The 17,791-nt window shown below is 37.2% G+C and overlaps 2 protein-coding genes across 4 annotated transcripts; one reads left to right on the top strand and one right to left on the bottom strand.

The window, feature by feature from the left end:
- The first annotated feature begins 8,026 nt into the window (after positions 1-8,026).
- LOC127808597 (uncharacterized) lies at positions 8,027-9,277 on the top strand. The gene has a single exon (XM_052347171.1). The coding sequence runs from the start codon at positions 8,027-8,029 to the stop codon at positions 9,275-9,277; it is 1,251 nt and encodes a 416-aa protein (XP_052203131.1).
- Positions 9,278-10,089: 812 nt separating this feature from the next.
- On the bottom strand, positions 10,090-16,742 carry LOC127808735 (universal stress protein PHOS34). 3 transcript variants are annotated; one of them, XR_008024963.1, is made up of 6 exons: positions 16,454-16,742; positions 16,206-16,309; positions 15,848-15,975; positions 15,223-15,312; positions 13,217-13,412; positions 10,090-10,456 (listed from the first exon to the last, which is right to left on the bottom strand). XR_008024963.1 is itself a non-coding variant. In XM_052347318.1 (5 exons), exons 1-4 carry the CDS (start codon positions 16,659-16,661, stop codon positions 15,234-15,236), a joined length of 519 nt encoding a protein of 172 aa, XP_052203278.1. In that variant the 5' UTR covers positions 16,662-16,740; the 3' UTR covers positions 10,090-10,456; positions 15,223-15,233. The 3 variants fall into 3 exon arrangements, 1 of the variants encoding a protein (XP_052203278.1); XR_008024964.1 differs by having other exon boundaries at positions 13,243-13,412; XM_052347318.1 differs by lacking the exon at positions 13,217-13,412 and having other exon boundaries at positions 16,454-16,740.
- Between the last annotated feature and the right edge of the window lie 1,049 nt (positions 16,743-17,791).

Genomic DNA, 17,791 nt, shown 5'->3' with positions numbered 1-17,791 from the left:
AAATAAAACATACTAGTATCACAATTAATTGTAAATATAAATGTAAAAATTCGTCACAATGATAAAATGAAATTATAATTTATCAATAAAATCAAAATATCATAAAGCCTAGTTGAAATATCAAAAATGAATGAATTTTAAGAATAGAACTAAAAAGAAATTATTTTATTTTTTTGTTCTAGCAATAAAAAATTTCAGTGTTTTAAAACGCGCTAGACGCTAGTCGGGCGCCAGGCTAGGGCCTAGCTTCTAGGGGGCCTAGAAAAATTGTTATTTTTTTTTTTTTGAATTTTTTAATGTAATATCATGTTATTTTCAAGTAAATCAAAGTAGAAAATTAACAATAATGCAACATAAACCAATAATGCAACAATAATGGAATGACAAATGAAATAGTGGAATTAAGCATGAGAAAACAAACTGTTATAGTTCAGTTCTGGGTTCAAGAAGGCAAAAACAACAATAATGCAACATAAACAATACTTGAAGAATCTAAGTATCTAACCATCTAATCGGACTTTTTCTTCTCCATATTCTTCCAACACAAGATCTTCCTCAGACTCAAAATCAAATTCATTGAGTTCTTGCTCATCTTCTTATTCTGATTGAAAATCATCTTCATGAAGCTCTTTCATTCTAGAACTTCATCGAGATTGAAGCATCTCGTCTGCTCCGGATGCTTCACCAACCACTTCCCAAGTAAGCCCCGTACTAGGCTCAACTTCTTCATCATCTCTTCCTTCAACTATCTATCATTGCGCATGACTAGCATTACTAGCAAGTAGCACATCAACATTCCTTTCTTTCTCTCTTTTTTGCTTGTTCATTAATTTGGCATTAAATTGGACATAGACTAGATTGTTCAATTGATTCACGTCCAATCTATTTCTTTTCTTCGTATGTACCTACATAAATAAATAAAAACAATATTAATATAAATGATAGAGATAATGAAATTAAAATATTAAAAGCGTTTAAAATATACATTATAGATTATACACTAACCCTTTCAAAAGTGCTACAGTTTCTTTTACAACTGGATGAATTACTAGTTAACGAAAGGATCTTTCTCGCCATTTGTTGTAAGTTTGGAGTTTGATTTTCATATGTGGTCCACCATGTAACTACAACATAGGTCAAACAAGTATAACGTAAACAAATTTATACACTAATACTATAACGCCTCGCTTTCCTGGGTGCGTTATATCTTGGGATAATTTCGGGACAATAAATTTTTTCTTTCAAGCACTAAACCTAAATCACATCATTCCTCGAATCCATCTCAGAATTCCCATACATTAATCTCGAAAGAGAATCATTATACACATCAAATGTGGAAGCAAAGATTGAAACCTGATATTTTAACATTAATCATAAATAAATTCTTACATTTTCAACATTCTTCAAAAAATTCAAAATGTAAAGTAGCAGAACTTAAATACAGGGGCTACGTTACATACATTTCATTTCTCATGCACTCTGCTAAGTGCCATTTCATGCCTTATTTATTCTCGAAATCTGCTACAATCTCCACCTGAAACGTTTGAATATTTCAGGGGCAAAACCCAAGTTAGATGATTAATCATCTAAGTAAGGGTACATAATGCTATGTCATGTGTGTATGTAATGTCTTATCTCGTAGGTGTCAACTGCACCCTTATGCTACCTACCATTTTAGCGGCCACCTCTATCGAAGCCGGGGTGTATGGGTGCACCATTGGTAAGGCAGCGGTGCCAGTTCGTACTCCCTACGGCCTCATATGCGTGTGATCAATGACATCAACGTGTATTTATGCATTTCATAGTCATGTCATGGATGCATTCTACGTGATGGGTACATATCAAGGCATGTCAATATGATAAAAGCATTTTCGAGGAACATAAACCACTTACAAACCAAGCATTTTCCATAAAACTAACTTTAATTGGGGAGTACCACTTACCTTCTCAAGCTTATCGGGCTACCTCGATATCTGTGCCATGCCTCGATTTGCGTGCCAACCTCAAAATTTGCTCGAGTCACTTCAATTCAAGCTTCAAAGCATCCTAATTACCATATTATTTAAATAAACATTAAAACCTATTTTTTCATAAATTTTTGGCATTTTCTTTAATTTTCTTTCTATTTCTTCCTAATTGTCCTCAATAATTCCAAATTAAATATTTCTAAAATATTTTCTCAAATATTTCACTACTAAAATTCATAAAATAATATATGAAATTTCTGAAATTTTTTAGGAAATTTTACTTACCTTGACTTAACCCCTCCGGATTTCTCGACATGCGAGCCATATTCTCGAAACGCGTGCCCAAGCTATTTTCCTTGCCAAAATCTCTGGAATATTACCGAAACATAATTCCCTATTTTTCGGAATTTTTTCAAGAATTTTTCCTATTTTTTTCTTCTTTTTCTTTATTTTCTTTCTTTTCTTTTTCTCTTCTCCTCCTTCTCTTCTTCTTTCTCTTCTTCTTCCCGACCTGCGCGCAAACCAGCCTCTGCCGCTGCCGCCCGCGCACCAACTGCCCCTCCCGTCGTTGCCGCTGCCCACCATCGGCTGCCTCGGCCTCCCCGGACCTCGGTGCAACTCATGAAACGGCTCGCGCTGCTGCGGGTTGCAACTCGTTACAATTGGTTGCGGCCATAGCCGCACCAGCTCCCTCCGGCCGCCCCAATGGCCACCATCGACTGCTTCACGCCCCCCGCCACGAGCCGTCGTTCCCGCCGCGAGCCACCACCGCGAGTTGAAGCTCCAACTCACGTTGGCCATGGCTGTCTGTAGTTGCCCCAGCACGCGCTGCCATGGCTGACCTCGGCCGTTCAGCACTTCCACGACCTCCACTGATTGCCACGCCACCACCAGCAGGCCGTTCTTCCTTGCGAACCACCACCGCCAGCTTCCCATGCTTCGCGACCAGCTCATTGTCGCGGCTGCCATGGCTGCGACCCACCCTCTTCCAGCTCTCTCACTCTCACTCTCTCTCGAATTGCCCAGCCCGAGCTCAATCTCTCCCTCTCGGCCCTCGCTCTTTCTCTCTCCGTCTCCCACTTTCTTGCTGCTTTGAATTTGGCCAAATGCATCTCAATTTATAAGCGAGCTGTTGTACGAGATGCACACACACACACACATATATATATATATACATACATATATTAGATCTCATTAATTGCTCAATCTCACAAATTCGACTACCATATCTTCTTCCTCAAATCTCGCTGCTGCAATCTCTCAATTTTCAGCCAAAAATCTCGGCCATTAAAGCTTCACAGAAGCTGCCTCTACCATTCACGCACACTGCTATGCCACTTATATATACAACTATAATTATATACTACACATATATAGGAAATTGCATAATTAATTTTAAAAATTACACATTAATCCTCAAATTTGATCCCTACTATTCTAGTACAATTCCCTAATTACAATCATGCCCTTATACCTCAAATTAATTTGTATTATAATACTGAAAATCCACAATTAATAATCCAAATCTTAGCTGAAAATGACAATTTCGCCCCAATATCCTTATCGGGTTGTCGTTTTATCCTAAAACCACTGAAGGGTTGCTCACTATGCAATACCGAAGCCCTCCTAGGGGTCCATTAATTTTTCGGGAGCTTCCTACAACGATTTGGTTTTTCAGCCTAAATATCAATTGAATTTTAGCTGTACCAAAAATTATTCCCGATTCGATTTCTTTTGATACTATAAATCCTAACTCGAACGCATATCGAGACCATATTATTTTCTTTAGACAATTTCACTCCGAGGCATTCCTGCAGTCGATTCGGTACTTATAACTGCTATCAATTCAATTTTTCAGTATTCTAAACTTATTAAAATTACGTGATAACCTTATACAAACATGGGGTATTACAAATACTGTAATAGTAATACACAATAGAAACTAAGAAAATGACTTTAATCTTATACTTGGATTATAATTGTCATCATTTTTTGCACACCCTTGAGCTACCCGTGGTTTTCCAAAAGCTCATTCTTTACGAGTATACTTTGATAACTCAACATTTACAACATGACCTTGCAATTCACCATCATTTTCATAAAACATCTCTAAAGAGTTAAAAAATCCATCTATCACTTCATGATCAAGTTGTATATCCATATTCTTAAAGAAGTAGTAAGGATTCAAAAGGTAAGCAGCAAAATGTAGTGGACTATCTAGCCTATCTTTCACCCTTACTTCAATAATCTCCATAATAGGCTGATAGTTCTTGTCAAGATTATTCAAAACCTCCTTAATATCTTTCTTTGCCTGCATAATCTCTCCATATAAAAAGCCCATAGAAGGCTTTCTATCTGCATCAACAATTCGAAGCACATTCACCAAAGGTGCAAAAATCTTGAGGCATAAACTCACACCATTCAAAAAAGAATACTTATCACAGTAGCATAAGATGTTTTCCCTTTAACAATCTTGGACCATTTGCAGTCTTCCCATTCGGAGCTAGTAAACATTGTCCTCAATTGGGCCTTTTTTCTCCATCAAACTTTACAAGGTAAGGAAAGAAGAAGCGAATCTAATGACTCCCGGTCTCACAATATCCCTCTTCTTCGTAAATGATCTCATTAAAGACAATGTCTTATGGTGTGCATAAATGAAGATTGTCAAATTCTTGGCCTGATCAATAACTTTCTTATATCTTGACAATTTTCTAATACTTTCTAGCATCAAATTGATAGTGTGAGTAGCACATGATATCCAAAATATATTTGGCCTCTTCAACTTCAATAATTTTGCCGCTCCCATATTGTTAGCAGCATTGTCAATTACTACTTGAATGAAATTTTGTGGCCTAATTTGCTCAATGCACTTGTCCACATATTCAAAAATTAGTTCACTAGTATGTGCTTCATCTGAAGACTCTATGGAAGAAAAAAAAGCAGTACCTGCGTTAGAATTAACACATAAGTTCATGATACTCCTCATTTTTCTATCTGTTCAAGCATCTGTTATAATGGAGCATCCATTTCGTGCCCACTCTTCTTCATGCTTTTTCAATAACTCTTTAGTTCTGTCAACTTCTCTTTTTAACAATGGTTCCCTCAACTGGTATTGATTGAGAGGTTTAAAGCCTGGCCCAAATTGACCAACCGCCTCAACAAATAATTTAAATCTATCATTATCAATAGCATTGAAAGGAATGCCGGCTTCGTACACCCATCCAGCACAATATTGATGAACAGACTGTGTTCTCTCTTTAAAGAGTGCTTCGCTGATATTTTGTTGCCTTTGTGTCATTCCTACACTCGTTTCAGGGGTGATGGAGCTTGTAAACTTATCCATAAAGTCAAGTATACGAGGTGCTTTTTGGCTCTTTAACTCTTGCAATTCATTTTCAGCATCCCCTTCCTCCCTTTCAGAAATATTAACAAAGGATCTCATCAAATCTTCCTCTTTCCTCTTATTCTTCTTCTTACTCTTTGCCTCGGCAATAGCATTCTTACATTTGGCTTTATTTTTCGAAGAAGATTTTGGACATGTAGAAACATTTCTGGAAATGTGGCCGATGTGTTCTTTAACTCTATAAACTCCTCCAGACATAACTTTGCCACACAACTTACATTTAACTTTATCCATATTCTTCGGATCAACTAACATTCCATACTCTCATCCGATATCATTTGACTTCCTTTTAAAAACTGAGACGGCATCAGACGATGCTCCCATACTCTTAGTCCCATCCGACATTTTTAATTTAATCGAAAAAGCCTACAACATAAACAAATCAGATGGATTGTTGCAGCTTGCACGTGTGTGTATATATACTACATATATATGGCTGTTTAACACTAACAATATAATCTATATCTATATATGTTATATAGCAATATTAACAACATGTTGTTGCTTGCAGATATGCTGCTGCTGTAGCATACATACTGCTATATAGTACATATATAATCTATAACTGTCAGTAATATATGTATATACATAGCAATAGCATATTATATTATATATATACTATATAGCAATACATATAGGCATATAGCAATAACATTATGTGAAACTGTGAGTAATATTGTAATAATATATATTATATATTATATATACTATATAGTATACAGCAAATAATATATATACTATATAGTATATAGCAAGATGGCTACTGCAAATCGAGAACTGGAAGAACAACGAGAGAGAAAGAGAGAGAGATACCGGTGGTCGGTGGAAGAACAGCGTTAGCGAGCGAGAGAGACGACTGGTGGAGGCCAAAGGAAATTGGAAAATCGGGGCCAAGAGAGACGATGGTCGGCGGCGGAGGAGGCGTCAGCGGTGGCGGAGGCGTCAGTGACGATGAGGATGAGCTTTCAAAAAGAGAGGCGGTCGCAGTTGGGAGAGAGCAATCAGGGTAGATGAAGTAGAAATGCAGTCTGTTTTGTCTCATCTTTAAAACCTTAAAACTTTAAAAGTAGGCAGCCCAGACGGTTAGGCTCCGTCGACAGCCGATTAGGCGAACCGACACCTAGAAAGGCTGACTAGATGAAAATCGCGGCGGCTAGCGGCCACCTAAAGCCTCGGCGGTGCTTAGGCGACCCCCTAGGTCGATTTTTCGAACACTAAAAAAATCTAATCCTTTTTTTTAAATAAATAATAAATAAATAAACGCAACATACCAAAATAAGGATAAACAAAATACATAACTTAAGTCCTAAAATTCAAATTAGATTAAGCTTTCATATAAATTAGATTAAGCTTTCATTGTTAGCGTAAATACAAAAATAAAAAACAAAAAAAATTGAGGATGAGGGAGAGAGTAGTAATTTCCAGATTAATAAACAAAATAATTAAAATTAGCGTAATTTACTAACAAAATAAGGAAAATAGGTGCAATATTTTTGTATAGGGTAAATTACACTTAACATCTCTGGGATTGACAAAAAGACAGATATACTTACTTTCTACCATTTCAAAAATAATAATAGTAGTGATGATAGGCTAATCAAATGAGCAAACCCATCATCATTTGGTGAAACTTTAATTAATATTCTAAAACCCAAAAATAATTTCTATCCACAATTTTAATTTAGTGTATAAAACGCCATTGTCGTTATAATTTTTACAAGTTTTTTTTGCTCTTTGTTCAAACACTCTTTCTCAGTCAATTATTTATTTTTATTCGAACACCGTTACTACTAAAGTTAGAATCAGAATCTAAATGATTAAATAATTTAATTTGATATGATATGAAATAAAAATATATAAAACACAATCATAATAATAAATTCATAGAGAAGTTCTCGCACCACCAACCATAATAGTTTAATTTTTGGTTTTAACTGCAAAGCTCCATAAAGCCTCAACCTCTTATGTCCATTTACAGGAGCCACAACCCTATCCAATATAACTTTAGTTAACCAGAGCACCATAATTATATTATTATTATACCCAGAAAAATTTACAAGGAGAAGGAAACTAATTCTCTCTCTCTCTCTCTCTCCAACTTGCTTCCAGATCGGTGATGACAACGTTGATGGAGCAGCTACATATATATATAGGATGATGATGCATCGCTAGCAACCAAGAAATTGTCATTACCAATAAGAGCATATATATATATATATATATACGTAATTAGTTTTATCGATCTGGTGGGTAACGTACAAGGAAGAGAGTTTGGTAACAAGGGGATGATGATGATGATGATGGAGTTGCAGAGTAGAATAATGCAGCTCATGTTTCTATGGTCGTCGAGGTTGCATTGCAATCGTGTGGCCCTCGTGGGTGGGAATCACACCGCCGCCAGGTTCTGCACCCGTTAATCTTAATCTCGACGACGAAGCCTAACCGCCCCCTCTCAATATCTCCTTCTTCATTCACCCCTCATTCATTCATTCATCGCTTCCTTTAATTTCAATCTCTTCCTTCCTGCAGCGCAGTCTGATATATACATATGTAGTTTCGTCCATCTTCATCTCAATTTCTATAGTTTGCCTTACCATAAACTGTTCAACAACTACTCTTTTTTTTTTTCTTCCCTGCATTTTCTTCAACTAAGTACATGACATTTGTTGTATCCATGGATTTGATTCATGGGTTTGGAACCCTGAATTCCAGTTCTAGCGAGAGCCCCTCCACCTTCTCCTCCTCCTTTTTGATAACAAAGCTACCAAAATATTCTTGGCCTGTGAAACTGGTGGCAAGGATTATGCTTCTGGCAATGGTTTTTGCTGCGCTTATCCCCAGGCTGGGATTTGGAATATCATCTCCATCTGATGAGATCAATTATTATAACTCACCACCGAGCTCTTGGGCAGAGGTCAGATTTATTGATCGGATCAATCTGTTGGCGCAGTTGCCATTACTCTTCCAAGATCTGGCAAACGAAGGCCTCCTCAAAAAAGTGGGCGGCAGAGCACTATTTGTCGCCGACGAGCAACTTCAAGTCCATGACAACATTGAGATGGATTTCATCGCTAATTCCGACTTGGAGCGACAAAGTGCCATCCCAGATGAAACCTACGACTTTGCTTTCACGCGTGCCTTCCTGCCTGCCGCAGAGTTCATTGATCGGACTCTTAAGGTCGGCGGCCTCGCCACCTTTCAACTAGGCGAAGATCCTAATCTGGCGTTCCACAAGCCACCCAACTACAAAATTGTCTACCTCAGGCGTCTGGGTACCACCATCATCGCCATGCGAAAAACCAGCCACGCGAAAAACTCACCAGCAAGGAAGCGGCTCTGCGGTGTCTCGTTCTCGTTGCCCGAAGCCAAAAAGGAAGCTCTCAACAAGCTCGAGGACGTCCTCCTGGAACCACCAAGAGCGGCTTTGGGGAAATCCAAGAGGTTCCTGACACGAACCCGGTACTTGCCGGACTTAATGGGAGATTCTCTGGAAGAGTACCCACGTCGAGTTTTCATCGACGTGGGGCTTCCGGAGAATGATGGAGCCGCCAGCGATGGAGGATGGTTCTCGAAGCATTATCCCAGAAGGAACATGGATTTTGAGATGTACAGGATGGTGACAGTGATGGAGGAGGAGGAGTCGCCAAGCAAGGTGGCGCCGGAGACGGTAGGGATGTCAGATTGGTTGAAGAGGAATGTGAGGGAAGAAGAGTATGTGGTGATGAAGGCGGAGGCCGAGGTGGTGGAGGAGATGGTGAAGAATAAGGTTATAGGATTGGTGGACGAGCTGTTCATGGAGTGTAAGCATGGAGTGGGACTACGTAGGAAGAGGGCATATTGGGAATGTTTGGCTTTGTATGGAAGGTTGAGGGATGAGGGTGTTGCTGTGCACCAGTGGTGGGGTTGACTACAAATTAAAGGGACTTTATTTTTTTTTTATGGGTATACAAGAATATTTACTAAATATGTATATGTTAGATAATTATACTACGCTCTAATTTATTTTATATTTTTATAGATAAAGGGAGAAAAATAAAAATTCGGTGGGAGAAAAGTATAGAAGAGAAAATAGCGAGAAAAAAAAAAATGGAGAGAGCAACAGAAAACACATATCATCATAGAGGAAAAGTGGTTGCATCAAATTTCTCGTTTGTAAAGAATAAATCTTCATGTTCATAATATTTTTTTTTTTTTTTTTTGGTTGGATCAGAACTTAGATGGCATGGGAAAGTTGTTCATTCGTGAATCGGGAGGTCATGAATCCGGATTGTAAAAATGGTCTCTTCGCTAAAAAAAAAAAAAAAAAAAAAAAAAGGCTATATATAAATATGACTATTCCTGAATTCTTACAGTACCGGAAGTCCCACACCCTAAAGATGCTCTTTTGAATTTAAGTTAGGAATGCCATAATGAGCAGCAACATGAACATGCTCCTTAATGGTGTTCAAATGCTTCTTATGATGCATGGTTGAACTTGAGAAGAGGTGCGAAAAACTCGCATTCTAAACAGTTTAGAAGGGAATAAGAACGTGTACCTCTTAGTTGCTTTGGCATCAATCCAGCATCAATATCAAGTGAATGCATGCCAAGCGCAGGACCACCACCCTCTTCAATACATCAAATGAATATCATTAAGATTACACGTTTTGGCAAATCCACTTTCTGTTCAAAATAGAAGCCAAACACAAAAACAACTACTAAATTGAAGACAGACTTGCATACGTAATGATACTTGTTAAATTCAAGACGCGAATGGCAAACAATGAGCAAAGGCATTTAATAGGCTTAGTAATTTAATTTACAATGGAAGTTCCTTTCAGAAATTTATAAGAGGAAACAAACAGACAGCAAGCGTGAAAGCCACAAGCCACAAGAGAGCAAATAATCAAATATGAACAAACAACAAATTGTTTGTCTATAAGAAACATGCAACAGACTAGAAGAAACATCCCACATATACACTTCTTCAGTGAAAACCAAATGGCCAGAGATTTAACCATAGCACAAGGGATTTCTCGTCAACCCACAACACCATTCTGAACTCGAACTGAGTAGGACTCCCTGCAGATTCCTTTCATGTTTTAACCTGTGATTGCCAAGAGGTGCCCAGAAGTTAAGCAAGTAGAGGTGACATTAAAATGACATGACAATAATGAGGATAAGAAATAAAAGGCTCATGGAGGTAAAACAAGAATCAAAAGACAAAGCGGCTCAAACAACAATCTAGAAAGAAGTTCATCCAAAACAGGTTTGTTCCAGAGGCAATTTATCAAAATCACCAATTCCCACCCAAAGAAACTACCATAACACGTCACTGCCTCTAGAAAAGACAAGGACCAAAAGAAACGTAAACCCGAGCGGGTGGCTCTGAACATGCCAAATGATTCATAGAATTCTTCCATCTAATCAGTAAGCTGTGAACAAAGGAGAATGACACTCCCAGAAAAAAACTAAATTACACTGACACCCTTGAGATATGGGGCTGCACAAATAACCATGTATTATTATTATGCCCATGTCACCATCTCCATCTAACAAAATAGGATGACATGGCCATAGAGACCACACATAGCCACAATTACCCACCGCATGTCTACCAGACACCATGGCCCACCGGACCACTCCATACCTGCTTCAAAATTCTGTCTTCAAACCAACACAACATTGCCGCCCAACAACCCAACCCAATTCCAAGTCTAGAGCCGGCCCAACGAAGTTGGGGGCCTTAGGCGAAAAGATTTGTCGAGACCTTCTCAAGAATATTAATTTTTTTTATAAAAAAATAAATAATACACCTTTTTACACAAATATTTTATCATTTTATTAAATAAAAAAAATAAAATTCAATCAACTACAAAATATAATAATCTCTTAACGACAATAAATTTTTAACTAAAATATAATGTCTCATAGATAAAAAAAAAAAAACCCAAACAACTTATTACAATAAACAAAGAAAAACAAAACTAATTTTTCTTGAAACTTTAAGAAGATCAGTGCGAACAAAAAATTATACATTCTTGATTCTCTGATAGAAAGAAATAAAACAAAACATCAAACTGATAGCATTAAAAATATAAGATTCACTAATAATGAGCAACTTTTCATTCTACAAATATGTGTTGAACTATATTCACCTTTATGCAAAATCAATTTTTCTTGCCTTTTAAGATGCAAAATTATTGATTAAATCTCCATAATCACGTTTATCTAATAAATCATGTTCAATAGATAATGTTTTATGGGAAGAGGGAAAAATTGGGAGGGGAAAGTGAGTTTTATGGGATATTGGGATTATGGGATTTGGGAACAACGGGCAACGGTAAAAAATAGGAAAATAGAGAAAGGAAGTTAAAAATCTTTATAATGTTTTGTATTTAATTTTTTAATAAAATATTTATTATTAAATATATATTACAAATTTTTAAAATTAGGAATTTTCTAATTTTAGGGGCCTTATGCCGCCGCATATATAGCTTCACTGTTGGGCCGGCCCTGGACCAAGCCTGAACCACCTATCCCTGCCACATAACCTTCCTCCACCACCGCTACCTCCTTATTAGCATTTATGCCTACTAACCAGCACAAGGATATCCTTATTAGCACAGACAGACATGCTTGGCTTCAGAAGCCGAACTAAGCAAATACCTAGGATGTAATGGTACACACTGAGATGCCTGGTTATCTCCCAGAGGAAAATGGGATAGAACTTGTTGATTTTAGACCAAAAAAACTCATCACTTTATTATTTGGATTGAACAAATTTATACACAAATGGTAACAGCTCGTATGGTAGCAGTTACATAGAAAAAACTGAGTCATCGATAGTTTGCCTAACTATCTAACTGTTTCTATTTCTTGTACACAATTTTCTACAGCCCCCTCAAGCTGGATTGGAAATATTAAGGAAGCCCAGCTTGGATATTTACATCTTCAAACTGAATCTTCGATAGATCCTTGATATGTAGGAAATCCACCTTCAATTTTTCTTTTTATGAAATGCTTGTCTATTTAGGTCACTTTGAACATGTCAAGTTGCTACCAATATTTTAGTTAGACGACTAAAATATTGGGTGTTTGAGAGGTCTCATTGACAAAGCCTCTGCTGTGTCTTTAGTATTAGAATACTTCTTCTTTGTGGCATCCCAAATTTCTTGTGTTGTCTCGCAGAGGATGAAATTTACTCCAATTTAATGTGTCTTTAGGGTCAGAATACTTCTCCTTTGTGGCATTCTCTTGTGTCATCTTGCGGAGGATGAAATTACTCCAACTTCATTAGTCATGGAATTGACAAGCCATGACATTACCATATTGTTTTATGTCTTCCATGTCTTGTACTTTGAATCTGTTGAATTCAATTTAGAGGCTTCACCATTAAGATAATCATCTTTTCCTTTTCCACTTATGAACATCATAACCAAATGTCCATTAGAATGAGGAACAACGGGTACTTGAGAGGAAGAAGAAGAGACTGTTGTGGTGAAGGAAGCCATTGGGACGATGGAGGAATTCTTTAATCAGAAATGCTTCGATACCATATTGATTTTAGATAGAAAAACTCCTCACTTTATTATTTGGATTAGACAAATTTATACACAAATGGTAACTGTAAAATAAATAAATGTATAATGAATGAAAAACTGTCTTATAATTTGCCTAACTACCTAACTGTCTCTATTTCTTGTACATGGTTTTCTACAGAACTAAATCAACCAAAGGAGATAAGGATGTAGAATCTCCAAGCTAAGGCTCAAAGCATATGATCCAAGGTCTAGATCTAGAGCAATCGTGGACAACATAGGAAATCAATAGTAAAATCGGAATTCTTTTCCAGAGGTAATGAGACCTTTTATATAGCTTGACAGATCTTACTGGATACGCTTGCTGTAGTGAAAGGTGGAGACATGGACAAGTGCACAGCCTTTGGCAGGTCTGAAATTTGTGGAGCCTTAATTGCCATTAGTCCAGAGGTTATATAGAGGTTCCAGGCAGCTGCTCAATTGGCTTCCCGTGAACCACCTCATGCAACTGACTCAAGGCACCTATGAAATAAGAAAAGATAGAATCAACATTTACTTCAAATAGAATCATCACTGGCTCCCAAAATCTGAAATGACAGGATACCAGATCAATTAAGACTTGAGGTGACTTTTCAGTCAAAGTATGCTAACTGTCAATGAGCCTTCAATTTTTTCAAGGAATGATTTCGCTCTAGACAGCCACTCTTCATATAATTGCCCATGCTTCTTAGAGGGTCAAGGTTGTTGGTCACAAACAGGTCAATCACACAACATAGGTTCATGTAAATTGTTTGATTATAGAGGAGACCGGGAGGGTTCTGGCATGGTTTATTTGTTAGACTTGTTTAAGTTGATAGGGAGTATTGATTGATTTAATCTTTGTTATGCAAATAATTTCTAAGATGGCCAATTGTACTTCTTATCACAATAACTCTTACATATCTTTTATCACTAAAGCAATTACTAAGGCAGTTCCTCTGCATGGCATATAGAAAACATTCGTGGGAACTGATTTTTTGTCATTTTGGCAGATATGTATTAGTTTGCATATGGTGTGTTTTCAGGATAGAAGAATGGAGGATAGAGCGAGATGCTTTTTACCTTCAGCTCTCTGCAGATGGATGTCTAGTTAGTGATGGTGATAGGACAAGTCAAACTCAAACCTACCCCAACTGCACTAACAAGAAAACTGTTCCCACACCTGTACCAATCCTTGGAGAGATTTTCACCCCCCCCATCCCATAATTTTTGCAAGTTGAAGAACCCTGCTTATATTAAGTGGGAATGGCTTGAGTGGGTTGAGACAAGTTAAGCTTATATAAAACTCTAAAAATAGAAGACTCATAAAATCTAAATTTCTAAATAAAAAAACCAACAAAAAACTAAAGTAGAGAGAATTTTGTGAAAAATTAAGGAAACATATTTTGTTTTCTAGATAACAAGGATATTCTTGTCCTATTATAATATAAGGTTGTGTATGTTCTTTTATGTCAGATACAAGCATCTGACAGGGGTCTCTCACCAATGGTGGTGAGAATTCAGAAGAAAGGAGGGGGGAATTATAGAAGAATGTAGGGAGAATTAGAGAAACAGAGAGTGGGAAGGAACGAGAGAGAGAGAGAGAGAGGTTTAAGCAGGAAAAGAGATCTCAAATGTGGTATTAGATGATCTCAATTGGGTGTGGTCAGTTGTATATATACTGATCCAACCCCCATGTGGCGCTAACTGTCTGCCAAGTTCTAGAAGTACATCTGCATTAAGCTATCTTTTTAGGTACAAGCAGCCAAAGCTGTAACTAACACTACTCACTGCTAGCTCCAATACAAGGTATTACCCTTATTGCCCCTGGGTACATGACATTTTATCACAAGATAAACAGAAAATATGGTGTAAATATCTCACAGCCATCTCTGGTTTCTTGTAATCTCTTCCCAAGTATATGATGTTTTATCCCTCAACAAGAATCAAAATCTTCTAAAATAAAGAGATGTTGGCATAAAAATAAGGCTTCAAATATTAAAACAATAGATCACGGCTAAACTACTAGATGCCAACAAACTCAATACATATAGAACTCAAGCTCAGAACAACAAACCTCCTGCATGCAGTAAAGACAGAAAGCAAGGATCAAATTTACATTTCTTCAAAATATTACACATAATGTGACATATATTCTATACATATATATTATAACTTATGAGAGTTTATAGGTGCAAAAGCAATATTGACAACCAGCATCCACCCTGGAATAGATCTTTAGAAATAAAATGGAATCTATAATTGGAAATACTGCTAAAGGTACCAAGAAATATATGAAGAGACATATGCATACCAAAGGGCTTGTCAAGTAGAATTCTTCACTATCATTACTGGGCATTCTGCATGGTTTGAGCAGTAATTGCTGACACTTCCCAGAAACATCCTTCATGGAAAAAAGGTAATGTTGTTTGAGTGAGAAAACCCTCACGTTATGACTGGAACTAGAATTTGTGGAAGGAAAGAGAAAACATATACATATTCTTATCAATATGTGAAAATACATTTATATAAATATCTTTATTTTATCTTCATCAAAAAACGCTAGTTCCAACATTGCCTAAAGGTTCAAAACGTTTCACTGCTATAGAACATTGATTTTCTTCTTATCTCCAAATCAACTTCAAGCAACATGAATTAAATCCAACTAGAAGAATGATATTTGACTTCCTAAATTGCACATCATGTGTCAAATTTGTTTAATGCATGTATGTCAATTAATGCTACTAAACACAATCATATCCCTACTATATAGCCATAGATCACCAAAGGGCATTCCCAATGCACGAGGCTCTCTACTTTCTGAGAGTCATATCCGCATGCAGCCCACCCCTTGCTTTTTCTCAAAATGGCTCTTTCGACAACTCAAAACATGACCATAGATCACCAACATCACCAAAATTGCAAGATAGAAGTTCTACCTTTTAATAGGACCAAAAGCTCGAGAGCCCATCACAAGGAAATCAGCATGCAAATTTTCAACAGTTTCACATATCTTCTCCTTTGGATTCCCAACAACTACTTGGGTTTCGATGATATTACTATTCACCTGAAAACAAAAGGAAGGGGGGTTGAAAATTGTCATACAAGCCCATTGCAATATTGATCCATTTTTAGCTATTTTGCAATGAGTCAGCTCCAGTACGTCCACTCCATAATTTGGGCATGTGAACACCCACAAAGGTATGTCGAATTCAATAGGTTCACAGTGTTTGTATTATAAACATAAATATGCATTAATTATAAACTATATGCATAGGTGTGAGAGGGAGCCCTAACATTCTTCTCTGAGCAAATCTCCAATGCATGTGAGATGATGGCCTCAGTGATGCGTTTCTGATGAGCCTCGATTGCAGCGGTGAAGGCAGGCACCTCCAAATAACCTTTTTTTTTTCCAGTTCAATTAACACAAGTTTTATTGTCAGACACAAACTAGTAATAGAAATTCAAACAATAGACGACGATAACTAAGGAGAGTCTGAAATAGAAGGCAAGAAGCAGCGCAGTTACAAGGAGAAACGCTTAACTGGGACCGCCAAAGGGGATTGCGCCGGGATTGAGGCCGGTGGCGATGGACGGGGGAGATTGAACGTGGAGGATCAGAAAGCGGCCGGGAGAATCGGAATCAGGAGCAGGCAATCGGCGATTGAGATTGTCGAGAGCCCATCGCAAGGCGTTCATGCTCTCTTCGCTGCCATCGACGGCCACGATCACGCACCTGAGTGTTCCGGACATTGTCTTTCTTCCCAATTCTCGACCCAATTCTATCTCAAATGAAATCAAATCTACCTGGAGCCTATCAATCAATCAACTTGAGCAAGAAGAATAATATAAAATGAATGTTTTATGTTTATGTTGTTACAACTTACTTACAGTGCCTAAAACTCGTTTTTACTTTCGATTCGTTACGATTTCATTTCGTAGTTAATTCAAGACACAGGAAATCAGAATCTGTGTGTTATTTGATTCGTATATAAAACATACAATAACAACACAAATAATATCTTCCTCAAGATTTAATCTACATACAACACCTTATATACACACTAAAAGAATAAAATTAAAAAAAAGCCATAAAACATAGATATAGACAACATGGATACATGTTTCCTCAATCTTTTGGATCCATAAAATATGGATCCATTGTCTCCTATCTCCATTTCTTACACTCCCCCTTAAACTAGAGAATAAATGTCGTAATTCCCATTTTATTAATACAGATATCGAAACATAATTTTTGAATGACTTTAGTTAGACTATCAGTTTCCTATGACTTGATAGGAATGTACAACAAGACAATAATCACATTTTTAATCTCAGTCTTGATGAAGTTTTGGTTAATCCTCACATGTTTCATTCGATTATGTTGAACTGAATTATAGACAGCACTAATAGCTTATTTACAGTCACTAAACAACGGCATAGGTCATGTTACTGGCACGTTTAAGTCTACCATCAATCTATGTATCCAAATGAGTTCACATGTTCCCTGAGTTATGACTCTATACTTTGTTTCTACACTGCTTCGAGTAACCACAGACTATTTTTTACTTCTCCATGTCACTAGATTACCCCACACTTTTGTGCAATACCCAGTTGTTGACTTGTTATCATCAACAGCTCATGCTTAGTCTACATCTGAAAAACCAACAATGTCCCTGACTCTAGTATTTTTAAACAATAATCATTTGCTAGGACTTCCCTTTAAATACCTCAGAATTTGGTGTGCTGCCTCCATGTGCCTTTTTGTGGCAGCATGGATGAACTGGCTTATCACGCTCACACTAAATGCAATATCTGATCTTGTGAGTGAAAGATAGTGTTAGGATTGAAATGTTATGGTATACACCAAGAGATGAGGTGAA

The sequence above is a fragment of the Diospyros lotus genome, chromosome 8 (genome assembly GCF_014633365.1).
Source record: "Diospyros lotus cultivar Yz01 chromosome 8, ASM1463336v1, whole genome shotgun sequence".
NCBI classification, from domain to species: Eukaryota; Viridiplantae; Streptophyta; class Magnoliopsida; order Ericales; family Ebenaceae; genus Diospyros; species Diospyros lotus.
Note: the sequence above shows the minus strand (reverse complement) of the source record. Positions and strands in the feature narration are given on the sequence as shown.

Coding starts and splice junctions, on each gene's coding strand:
- LOC127808597 (XM_052347171.1), top strand. CDS start 8,027: ATGACATTTGTTGTATCCATGGATTTGATTCATGGGTTTGGAACCCTG.
- LOC127808735 (XM_052347318.1), bottom strand. CDS start 16,661: ATGTCCGGAACACTCAGGTGCGTGATCGTGGCCGTCGATGGCAGCGAA. Junction 16,310..16,453: donor AATCCCCTTTGGCGGTCCCA/GTTAAGCGTTTC, acceptor GAAAAAAAAAAG/GTTATTTGGAGGTGCCTGCC. Junction 15,976..16,205: donor AGATTTGCTCAGAGAAGAAT/GTTAGGGCTCCC, acceptor TTTTGTTTTCAG/GTGAATAGTAATATCATCGA.